General features: G+C 28.1%; 1 protein-coding gene across 1 annotated transcript in view; it reads right to left on the reverse strand.

Annotated features, from left to right (window-relative positions):
* Positions 1-13,168, reverse strand: part of LOC107439698 (uncharacterized) — a 296,584-nt gene that overhangs the window by 103,731 nt on the left and 179,685 nt on the right. The window contains exons 64-67 of the mRNA XM_071184208.1: positions 12,341-12,463; positions 9,839-10,041; positions 9,621-9,762; positions 6,692-6,727 (exon numbers count right to left, since the gene is read on the reverse strand). Of these exons, the coding sequence (XP_071040309.1) occupies positions 6,692-6,727; positions 9,621-9,762; positions 9,839-10,041; positions 12,341-12,463 (504 nt within the window). The remainder of the gene's footprint in view (positions 1-6,691; positions 6,728-9,620; positions 9,763-9,838; positions 10,042-12,340; positions 12,464-13,168) is intronic.

Genomic DNA, 13,168 nt, shown 5'->3' on the forward strand with positions numbered 1-13,168 from the left:
AGTTACCATGTCTTCAAACAAATCATTAACGTAATCAGATATATGAATGATATATTTTTAGTAATTCAAATAAATGAATTGGGAGCAGCTGTGGCTCAGGGAATAGAGAGGTCAACCCCCCCCCCCCAATGAGATGATCCAGATTCGAAAACCAGGGATGGCTGGTAGATAAAATTATGCTCCCGCTCTTACCCACCGCTGTGCCGATGTAAAATATCCTTAGTCTTAAGCAGATAATGCGTTCGCTCCCGTGACCATAGGGTAAAGATTGGGAGATTTTCGTGGTTTTACTTTATGTAACGTAAACGCCAGTTAATCCAATCCCATCAACAAATGTAACGGGAGGTTAGTTTATCCCAATTCTTGATTCAGTGTTAAAAGTTACAAGGCTTATACTGACTTCTTGGTAATATTAAAAACTACAGGGCTACGAAGTTGAACATTGTTAGGCGCAAACCCAAAAAAGAGTCGGCTGCTCAACACTGGTTATTTGCATAATACAATGTATTGTATAAAATAAACGCATTAGAACTGGGAATGATGGCTCAGAACCACCGATCTCCAAACATGACGTTTGAACAGTTGAGTTTATTTAACACGTTGATCTGAATTATAGTTAATTAAATACTTAATCAAATAGATTTCTAAAAATAGGATATCTAAATTAGTATGAATCGATTTAGATAAGTTAAATGCATACATTTATAAAAATGGATGAACATTAAGCAATGTATGCAGTACAATCAGCTGGTTTATTATTAATGTTCAACCAAACTTTTCTAATGTCCCAAGAATTACCAACATTTCGAAATATCATTAATTGAAAAATGAATGGAGAAAAATAGCATGTGATTTGCCGTGTACTTTGTAGGAAATTCGAGATATATTATCACCACTTTCTAAAATTATTTAGTAAGTGTTTCATCAACAGCAAGTGGAGACAGACAACAGAGAAAGACTACAAAATGATGCTGTTCATTGCAGATCAGATTCCAACTCAAAAATTTTCACTGGCCTTCTATCAGGAACTTTTCGGATTAAAATCAATAACTCTAGCAGTAAAATTTACCTCCCGTTACATTAATTTGCCACCAGTCTGATTTAATTTTAACCGTTTTCCTGCTACATGCATATATTTTTAAAGGGCGTCAGTCTAATTTTGGAGATCTATTATCTACTTAACTTTAACATTATTATTATTAACATCCTTATTCTTAACATTATTATTAGCATTACCATTATTACCATTATTTTTAGCATTACCATTATTAACATTATTATTAGCATTATCATTATTATTAATTTTAATATTGTTACTAACGTTATTATTTACAATTTTATTATCAACTTTGTTATTTATTACATTGTTATTAACCTTATTATTTATAACATTATTATTAACCTTATTGCTATTAAAATTAACGACATTATTGTAAATTTTAAGAATATTATCTATTAATTATATATCTATTATATTATCTATTAATAATATTAAGAATATTATTATTATTAACAATATTAATCTGAAAATTATTATCAATTTTAACATTATTAGTTTTTCCATTCTTTTTAATTTTAGCATTTTTATTGGTTTTTAACATTGTTAGCCTTATTATCAACACCATTATTATGATTGAACGACCTTTCTACAATTTCGTTTTGCTAGTAATTGGGTAATATTGTATTAGGTTTCTTTATTTTTATTAACATTGTATTCTTAGTTTTAATAACATTGCAACCTAATATCTAGACTGAAAAATGCAGTACCCACATTTTAATTTTAAATGGTTCACCATTTTTAATTTTTGGATGAACAAAAACTGATTTAGTAGGCAGGAAATATTTTAAGTGTTCTAACTATCCCTTTCAAACTTTTGCAATTTGAATAATGGAATAATTGAATAAGAATATAATTGATCGATACCAGACTTTTTGCATTTTCGTTATGCTAGTAATCAAGTAATATTGGAGTAGGTTTCTTTATTTTTAATAAAATTGTATTCTTAATTTTAGTAACATTGTAACTTAATATCTGGGCTGAAAATAATGAAGTAACCACTATGTAATTTTTAGCATTTTTTATTCTTGTATGAACAAAAATTAATTTAGTAGACAGGAAATATTTTAAGTGCTCTAACTATTTCGTTCAAGCTTTTGCAAATTGAATAAAGGAATAATTAAATAAGATTATAATTGATCGATACCAGACTTTTTAAATTTTCGTTATGCTAGTAATCAGGTAATATTGGAGTAGGTTTCTTTATTTTTAATAAAATTGTATTCTTAATTTTAATAACATTGTAACTTAATATCTGGGCTGAAAATAATGAAGTAACCACTATGTAATTTTTAGCATTTTTTATTCTTGTATGAACAAAAATTAATTTAGTAGACAGGAAATATTTTAAGTGCTCTAACTATTTCGTTCAAGCTTTTGCAAATTGAATAAAGGAATAATTAAATAAGATTATAATTGATCGATACCAGACTTTTTAAATTTTCGTTATGCTAGTAATCAGGTAATATTGGAGTAGGTTTCTTTATTTTTAATAAAATTGTATTCTTAATTTTAGTAACATTGTAACTTAATATCTGGGCTGAAAATAATGAAGTAACCACTATGTAATTTTTAGCATTTTTTATTCTTGTATGAACAAAAATTAATTTAGTAGACAGGAAATATTTTAAGTGCTCTAACTATTTCGTTCAAGCTTTTGCAAATTGAATAAAGGAATAATTAAATAAGATTATAATTGATCGATACCAGACTTTTTACATTTTCGTTATGCTAGTAATCAGGTAATATTGGAGTAGGTTTCTTTATTTTTAATAAAATTGTATTCTTAATTTTAATAACATTGTAACTTAATATCTGGGTTGAAAATAATGAAGTAACCACTATGTAATTTTTAGCATTTTTAATTCTTGTATGAATAAAAATTAATTTAGTAGACAGAAAATATTCTAAGTGCTCTAACTATTTCTTTCAAGCTTTTGCAAATTGAATAATGGTATAATTAAATAAGATTATAATTGATCGATACCAGACTTTTTACATTTTCGTTATGCTAGTAATCAGGTAATATTGGATTAGGTTTATGTATTTTTAATAACATTGTATTCTTAATTTATCATAAAATTGTAACTTATTATCTGGACTGAAAATAATGAAGTAACCACTTTGCAATTTTCAAAATTTTTTATTCTTATATGAACAAAAATTAATTTAGTAGACAGGAAATATTTTAAGTGTTTTAACTATCCCTTTCAAACTTTAGCAAATTGAATAATGGAAGAATTAAATAAGAAGGCATTCAAATGGTTGCCTAGTCCAATTAAAGAATGAAAAATGGAGGTTTACGAACAATACATTCGTATAAATGCCGTGTTCCTTATTTCGCCAAAGAGGACAGGCAGTCGACATTTCCTCGTTTTCCACTTAACGGAGTGTAATTACGAATCCTGACTAATGAAGCTGCCAAAATATTCTGTGTAATTCCAGAAAATTGTAGATCTCAATTCCCAATGGCAGTGAAACCAGTAATAAAACTTGTTAAAAAGACATGAGTCTGTTTACTTCAAGGTTTTAGAATGGCTATTTTCCTTTAGTAGATATTGGAAACGTGTATAGAGAAATGATTTAATTACCAGTTAAAGGTCTTTAAGGCTTTATTAAATGTAGGGAATAAATTTATTTATTTAATTTTAGTGTTATTTTATTATTTGGGTTCACTGCTACTCTCTAATTTCAAAAGACCACTTTATTGTTTGTTAATTTTTCACTGACGGTTTTATAACCGTCGTTAAACAGCCGACACAGTTTTTCGAGTTTACGACTACTGATGTTCAACTGAGTAACCTTGTAATTTTTGACCCAATCCACAAGACAAGAGAACTCCTGATACAAATATTTGGAGAAATTTGCTTACGTGAAGAACTTTTCGATGGAACTAACCCGCATTTGAGTTGCATGGAAATTAAAAGCACACAGTAACTGCGCATGATAGCGTTAATTTTTAATGCTACGTATCTTTACGTTATGTTGGCTTGATTTAAGCTAGAAAGACAAAGCTACAAGCACGCTGTTTATAGCTGTTAAATGTTGTTTTCAGTTTAGGCATGCCATCGAACTAAAAACATGGATTTGGAATGCAAATTTGATATGTATTGATGAGATTTGGAAAGGAACCATGTGATTTTACAATTGGTTCGTTCAATAAAAAAATAATTTAATTGGTTTTTGTTTAACATTATGGTTGTCTAATTGCACTAGATCCATAAGAAACTAAATATATTTTCGCGATTTTAAAATTATAAATTATATTTATATTTTAACTATACAATTTAGTTAAATAATCAATAGAAGTTAAATATATATATATATTTTTAAGTATTATTATTAGTAATAATAAGCTGCTTTTTTTATCACTAAATTCATCAAAATTTATAATCTACCAAATTCTTCAGATTACAGAAGCGCTATTTTACGTAGAGTAAAGCATCTTGAATCGCATGAAATAACTTAAAAGAGATAGTCTACATCCATTTTTAATGTTTGTTTTGATTTTGTAGTCGAAGTTAAAATGATATCCCCCTAATTTAGCGCTTTGCACTTACGGATTTTTTCGAAATCTCTTATTTTCACTTACTCAAGTTTGATATTTTTCGCAGACGCATGCGCACTTCAACAGGACAGACGCATGCGCACTTCAACAGAACAGACGCATGCGCACTGGAAGCGCGCAAGTTCGATTACGTTAAATCTTACGTACGGAAGCTAACGTGAATTTGCGAAATCTCTCTATTTTATAAGTAGTGTATATTTAGTAAATATAACATTATAGAATTCAGAATTGGCTGCTGTCAACGTTATTGCTCCGACCATTTGAGAAGTACCTATTAAGGATAAGTTTACTTGCAACTGATCAATGGTTTTGTTGCTATTTCTCTGTCTGTGTAGTCAAGATAGTAACCTTTGCAGCAAGACTTCTAATTTAGTTAATGTTTATTTTTGGTACAAGTTTTAATACGGGTGGTCTTTTGAAATTTTCTATCGTTTGCTTTGCAATTCCGTCTAAAAATGCTTTATGTTTAATGACTTTCTTTAATTATAAATTTCAATACTAAAATTTTCCATTTTTAAAAATAACCTCGAGTTAATGGGTGTTCCTTGGAACTCTTAAGGAACACGAAGAAAAGTTTGAAAGTCCTTAATAAAAAGCAAAGCTTTAATTTAACCTTAAGAAAACTCTTTTGTTGACTAAAACCGTCTGGATTTTTAAATTATCAAATAATATTTGGAAAAAAAATATTTTTTAAAAAAAACTTTGCAATTTGGCACGACTTTTTAATTTAAATGAAAAGTATTAAAATTAGTGATTGTTTCTCTATTTTTAAAAATTTTAATGAACTCAAAAAATGCAACGTGATCGAAGTCTTACAAATTATGAAATATAAATTTTTATTTTTACGAAATACATTCTTTTTTTTATTGTTATTTTTGTTATTAGCATACAGAGATCCAGCTAAAGATAAGTAAAAACACTGCAACAAATCCCATGAAATTCATGGTTTTAAACCGGCAGCTGGGTTGGTAATGCAAAACTGTAAGATTTTCGACGAAAATAAATAGATTCAATAATTTTTTTATCATACAAGGACAAGTTTTGTCCTTAAAAATTGCAAGAAAATCTGTAATCACAACGGTTTTGTAACATACCAAAATCACATTTTCTCCGTGAAAGTTACAAAGTAAATCTGCAAATACAACAGATTTTACCGGATAGAATGAAGTTTTATCTGTGAAAGTTAAGAAGAACGTATTTTATTATAGCACTAAGGTCGGTGCTAGCCGAGAGCCTAATTCATATTTACCAATCATCCTTGGCATTCGAACCAGGGTGACCTCTTTGGAAGAGAAGTGTTCTATCCTCTGAACCATTACGACTCCAGTGCTTTATTGTGAAGAAAAGTTTGAATTTGTCTAAACTTTAAAAGTATTACGCATTGAAAATTTATATTCAAGCATAAAAACTCTCAAAATTATAGCGGCCCACCTTTATGAATATTAGAGCAATAATTGATAATAATGCTTTGATATTGGTGATATAAATAAATGATTTGGTAAAAGGAAAAGTTATCATACGGTAAGAAAAACTGTTTGCGAAAAACTAGAAATTGAATTGACGGTTTTAATCAAGATGAAATATGAAATGATGAAATGGTTTAATTAAGATGAAAAACATTAAAAAAACTATTTTGTCTTTAGCTTTAAACTGATGAACGCACCGAGAAAGTTCAGAAAAAAACGAACATTTAATTTCATAGTGAAAGTAACCGAAATACAATAAATAACTGTTAAAAACTCACACCAGTTATATTAAAAAATATATATAATTCGCTATAAAGCCTTATTTCATAACTTCGAAAAACATTCTTAAGGCATTAAAATAAAGTATAAAAACTCCTATTAAAAAAAACTATATTTCAAAAATAATAACGCAGCTCCTCAAAACAATTTCAAATTTGGCCATTTTATCATTTAGTTTAAGAAAAGAAACTAATTTTTCCGATCAATATGTTGATTTTATGAGTTATTTTCGAATTGAGTGCGAAATATAATTAGTGTGACAGCTTATAGTTGTTAAATTGCTTTAAGATATTAATCAAAACTGCAAAAAGAGAATGATACCTCCAATCTCTCCAAAGGGTATAGTAGGTTCAAGGGCTGAAAAGAAAAAAAAATATTTAAATGGAAACTAAAAATAAATTTCTTCATTTCAAAAGTTGATTTAGCATGGAAGTTATTTTATGCAAGCGTTATTATAAGTATCTTCATCGCTATACCATATTATATTACAAATACCGAACGAAAATTATTGTTCCTTTAATGAGTATTTTCCGTAGTAGATCAAATTAAAAGCAAAAATGCTTCGGTTTTAGCAGAAATTCTATTATATAAGAAATTATATTAATAAAAGAATTATTAAAGACTTATAAAAGGAATACGTTAATTAGCTGTGTACCATTTAAATTTGTAAACTAACGATTAATGAACATTCTATGGACAAAAAGTTAGAACAGTTATTTTAGGAATTGTTTTGTGCAAATTCTTTTGTTTTCTTTTTAACACAAGTAACAATGTTAAAGAAACAATTACCTATTTTGTAAACAAATGTGAATATTTTAGTTAAGCAAGTTTTTGATTCAATTTCTGTACTGCATACGAACTCAAAAAAAAAAATTAACATTCCATTATCGTGTGAGGCTAGACTGTGTAAATTTGCATGCAAATTGAATATTTCCTTATTTCTTAAAGACATATTCAATTGAGCGACAAAGAAAATGCTAATGTTTTATTTCCACATAGAAATAACAACAATGAAAGGAAGAAATAAACATCTGAATAGATTCGATCTGAAAGAAATCTTAGGATTAATTTTTTTAAAACTAATTTATATTGTTTTCAGATATTGATATATAAAATATGAAAGAATAAATAGTATGGAATATACTTTAGGTAAGCACTCGTAACAGTTTTTATAAATAGCTTTTCATTTTATCACTAATTCTTATTTTTAAGTGAATAACACTGAACAAATTTTTCCTTGTTTTCTGTTGTTTGAGAACTTAGAATAAATCCTAGGTAATTCTGTATCACTGAACTGTAATCGCTTTTTCTCTATAAGCTACAGTTTCTTGCTTTTCTGAGAAAACACATTTTTAGTTTATTTTTTGAGGAATGTTATATATGTTAAAGTATGAAATCCGTCATTGTATAGAATTCCTAGGCATTATATAGAATGGCTAAAATTAGACGGCAAAGTATGANAACATCGTATAGCGGGAAATGATCAGTATGGAATATACTTTAGAAAAACACTAGCAACACATTTTATAAATAGCTTTTCATTTTATCACTAATTCTTATTTTTAAATGAATAACACTGAACAAATTTTTTCTTGTTTTCTGTTGTTTGAGAACTTTGAATAAATCCTAGATAATTCTGTATCACTGAACTGCAATCGCTTTTTCTCTATAAGCTACAGTTTCTTGCTTTTCTGAGAAAACACATTTTTGGTTTATTTTTTGAGGAATGTTATATATAACAGGAGTTCGCGTAAATTTTGAGGCAGTCTTCTAAGTGATTTAGGGCACATCGTTAGAATTAAAATTGCATAGAAATGTCATCATAAGCGGCAGAGGCGCTTCTCTGTTATGACCTGTTTAGAAGTACATGAAGAAACAGTTCATAATATACCTATTATGAACTGTTTATACTGCAGGGCGGTTTTAAATTACACTGAAGAACAATAAATGGCACTGGGGAACTTTTATTTTGTTGCATTAATACTTAATATTGCCTACAAACCTGAAATTAGTTTTGTTTCTAAAGTTATAAATTTTTTTAAATGATATTTTTAGACTATTTTTTGCCGAAATGCAAAAGTTTGAATACGTTATATATAACAGGAGGTGACATAAATGCTGAATAAATCTTCTTAGGAAGTTATGGCACATCATCAAGAATTAAAATTGCATAAGAACCTAAACTCGGAAATGTCGCCGTACGCTGTTAGAAACGATTTCCTATTATGACCTGTTCAGAAACATACAATGAAACAGTACCTCTAGTAACGTACAACGACATTTCTGGACATGGGTTTCGATGCAATTCTAGTCCCGATGATGTGCCTTAACTCCCTTAGAAACTTGTCAAAACATTTACGAGATCTCATGTTATATATAACGTTTTTAAATTTGAATAATTCGATGAAAATGGACAAAACATTTGTTTTGTTAAATAAAAAATGTAGCTTTAGAAGCAAAATTAATTTCAGATTTAAAATCCTCAAAACCTAATTAGGCAAGATCAAGTATTTTAATAAATGCAAAAAAGACTTCTCATTGTTATTTATTAAAGGATTCGGAGAAATTTCTTGAATATGCTATGCCCGGGTAGTTCACAGTACGTTCAAAAATTTAACCGGAAAATTCAGATGATTTAATAAAGCATTTAAGAGGAAAAGCATTAAGTACAAAATATGGTTTTGACTTCATGCTGGAAAACTACCAAATGTACTGCAAACGTTCGATCGGCAGTGTCTAGCACAGCTTTGATAATAGTTTTTAAAGCTCACTTTGGTTGTTCCATTCAATCTACCATATTCACAAAGTATCACGTGTTTAGATATTTTAGCTATTTCGGTTATTACACAATATTCTTAATAAAAAAGCTTCAATTCTTAGGCATTAACTTCAATTATTGCGATATAAATTCAGGAAGAAAATCATAGAATTGCTAGAAGAACGAAATTTTCCAGTTGCCTAAAAATCGATAATTTTCAGAGTAGAATGGCACTTATGTGTACAAAAACTTGGATAGAATTTAAGTCTTATTTAAAATATTAAATGTGCAGAAAAATTTAAATTAAATTTAAAAGTTAAGCCTACGCTCAACCAAATATTTTAATTTTCCTCAAAAATCAGCACGAATTTTTTTTGAGAAACCAAAAGTTTCCACAAAAAGGCTTTTTGGAGAAAAATATACATAAAGGTGAGTATTTTGAGAACACCCTTAATTTTTTTTGGTTTCATTTGAACTGTAATTGTAACTTACCGTCACTACATCCAAGAAGTTCAATACGGAGGGAAATTTTTCCCTCCCAAGAGAGTGGCTCAATTCGAACCAACTTGGCTTCAAATGGAGACGAAAACACATGCTTCACTTCACCTACATCATCGTAGTTTGCAGTGAACACCTAAAACCAAAAACACTTTATTAACTGAATTCGAGTACAAAGTTAATTACGTTGAAAACAAGTGCCGTTTACGAACTTTGTTCTTTCCATTTTCGTCTTGGTAATAGGAATAAGAGTTTCCATCTGAGCTATATACTAGTTGGTATGAAGTAACAAACTGTTTGCTTAGTTTTTTCCCCTGGGTAATAATTCCATAGACAGCTCTGATTTGATCCAAATCTATCTCTATAAATTGTTTGTCGTTCGATCTGGCTGCAGTCCAGGCTGACAAAGGACTGTCTGAAAAAATAATTTTATATGTTTTTTCGATATGCATTGGACAGTTCTGAAAATTATTTTTTTTTTCCTTTCCAAAATAAATAGTGTGGTGAAAATCGTTTTTTAATATTGTCTGACATATTTTTATCTCTGATTTAATATGAATTAATTTTATATAGCATTCATTATTTAATATTAACGATAATTCGATGAATTAGCAGAAAATACCAGATAAACATCGTATAGTGGGCATTGATCGTTAACCTAACAAAGTCATCAATGTCGGAAATAAACGGGCAATGAATTCTCATCTCTGCCGGGTTAATATTCCGGTCAACTCGGTTCTTTTTAGTGATAATCTGTGATTATTAATAATAACCTCGTCGTATGGTAAAAATGGACATTAATTACATTACCCAACTCTTTTAAGTCTAAGGATTATTACACAATAAGGGTTCAGTATATAATAAAGATTTACAATGATAATTTTATATTTTTATTGTATTGTAGTTGTCACCAAACCGATTTTCAGTTAATGATGATACTCACTAATTTTGGTCTAAGGAAAATTAAAACAACGAATTTTTACGAATTCTTAAACATCTTTAGTGATCTACCTTTAGAATAATAGTGGGCTTATTTAATTTTAGACTTAATGTTTTCGTAAATGTACTTAAAAACGTTATTTGTCTACTTCACACAAATATTTTTTTTATAACACTTCAACAATTAAGACATGGTTTATTAAATCAGTATTATTAGGTTTTTTTTATTAATAGGTTATTTAAATTAATAAACGCAATTAAAGCTGACAACGATATTTAATGCCAAAAGTCGAAATACTACTGAACAACTAATACAAGGTTAAATACACATATATTACATTCACACACATATATATAACTCTCTCTCATAACTCCAACCAGCTACAGCAGCGAGTACACAATTCCTATCTGATTTCTCTAGAACAAATATATCAGTCTCGGAACAACACTTCAATAATTTCACAGGCGCTTCCAGAATTAGTTCGGTGTATGGTTATCATTACACCGTAGGGTAGCTTTGAACTCACTAGATACAATATGAACAATTACTTAAACTAATACTGGTAGAAGCGTTGAAACCTTTGTAACAATATGAACTGAATGAGAAGTTATACTACAAGAATTAATAAAAAGTAATATTCTTTAAATACTGATATTATTTTCTGAACTAAATAAAGTATTCCGATTCTTCCACACGATTTTGATGCTTTTTTAAGAAACAATCTCAAATTTAATATCTTAAATCTAATATTTTGTATGGGGCAATAATAATGCTTTAACTGACACAATTACAATGGCATTAAAATAATAACTTATACTAGACACGGAGGAAAAATTCTGGTAAAATTACCGTACTATATAGTAATTGCAGTTCTGGTTAAGAAACACACACACAATTCTGTTTAATAAAACCATAATATACGGTATTTAAACAATGCATAAATTTTATGCAGATATTTTTTCTGTTTATAGTGTAATGGTCTACCGAAAATTCTAGTTTTCGAAATTATAGATAAAAAATGCAAAACTGAAAGGTAAATTTAACCGAATAAATAATTTTTAGGGCATGCTTTAAGGTATCAGGGCTCGCGCTAAGCATTCGCCACCTCGCTAAATGCGATAAAATCGTAAATTTGGTGAAAGTATTGGCTAATGATTTTTTTTTCCCATGGAAAGAAAATATTTAACACGATCTTTAAAATTACGTCAAAAGGATTTTTTTTAAAAACAAGTCAGCATCTTTTATTCGATTACAGTAATTTTCGGTAGATGAACTTCAAAATCAATTAGAATTGGGTTCACATACTAAGCCTCAAACAAACTATCGTAAAAAGTTTTCACTGGAAAAAAATTTATCATAAGAAATTGTTAAAATTTGCATTTGGCAAAGACTTTCGATATTTGGCTAATTTACTGGCTAATAATTTTAAATCATTAGCGCGAGCCGTGAGGTATCATGATAAAATTACAAAATTGTATTACCAAAATCACATATTATAAAACAATATTTTTCTTATTAATTTAACCATAGAGCTTCGATAAAAATAACAAAACTTTTGATGTTCTTTTTAGCCTGAAACAGTTAAACTTTACCGTATTCTGGTAGATTTGACCATATATTTTTCTCAGTTTACGATAGTAATACTTTAATTGAAGCATTCTTAATGCTATATGTTTAAAAATAATGTTGTGTATATTTTTATGCATAATAATATGCTTAAACATTTCAAAATAATGCTTACAATAATAATGACAATAATAAATTTTTCTCTTACCATCGTCTGAAATTCTTGCCATTTGTGGGCCAGATCTAGGTGTAGAACTACTAGACGCTCGAATATTAGAATCAGGTAATGGCTTTGGACCATTTATAAGAGGAACAAAATCAATGCATGGATCTAAAATAATATTACGAATTTGGGAAATGAATTTTTTGTATTTTTATTCTCCCTCAAACCCCAAACATAATAAAAACTAAATATTTGTTATTTCATAAAATAAAAAAAAATCACTTCTCTAGTATAGTTTGTAAACTAAATAAGAATATCTTGATAACATATTTTTTATTTTTATTTTGTATGAAATAAAAACTTTTTAAGTGGAAATTGGAATATATGATTGGAAATAAAAAAAAACAATAAAATATTGTATAATGATTGATTATGAAATTAGGAAGCGGTTTCACTGGAAATAGAATAAGAAAAGAAAAATTTTAAAAATAGAAATTAGAAATTTGTAATTGATAATATTTGAATTGGAGATTTATAACTCAAAAAAGTATCTGAATAATATTTCCTAATTTATGTAAAATCAATAACTTCAAGGAAATATTAAATTTTAATATTTCATTAAAAATGAGAAAGAAAAGATTTAATTAAAATAATTAAAAATTATTTTGCTGGAATTAGAAAATGATTCAGTTAGAAATTAGAAAACGATTTAACTGAGAATTAGAAAACGAAAAGTTTGAAATTCTTACTCAGAGAATTATTTTCGAATTCCCGCATTTTTATTATAGTTTGCTCAGAATTTCTACCCTTTTTTCTCATGGGAGAGTAATATTTTTCATTAAAAGAGATCGGAATTCCTTCTTTTTTTTTTCT

The sequence above is a fragment of the Parasteatoda tepidariorum genome, chromosome 8, assembly GCF_043381705.1.
Source record: "Parasteatoda tepidariorum isolate YZ-2023 chromosome 8, CAS_Ptep_4.0, whole genome shotgun sequence".
Taxonomy (NCBI): domain Eukaryota; kingdom Metazoa; phylum Arthropoda; class Arachnida; order Araneae; family Theridiidae; genus Parasteatoda; species Parasteatoda tepidariorum.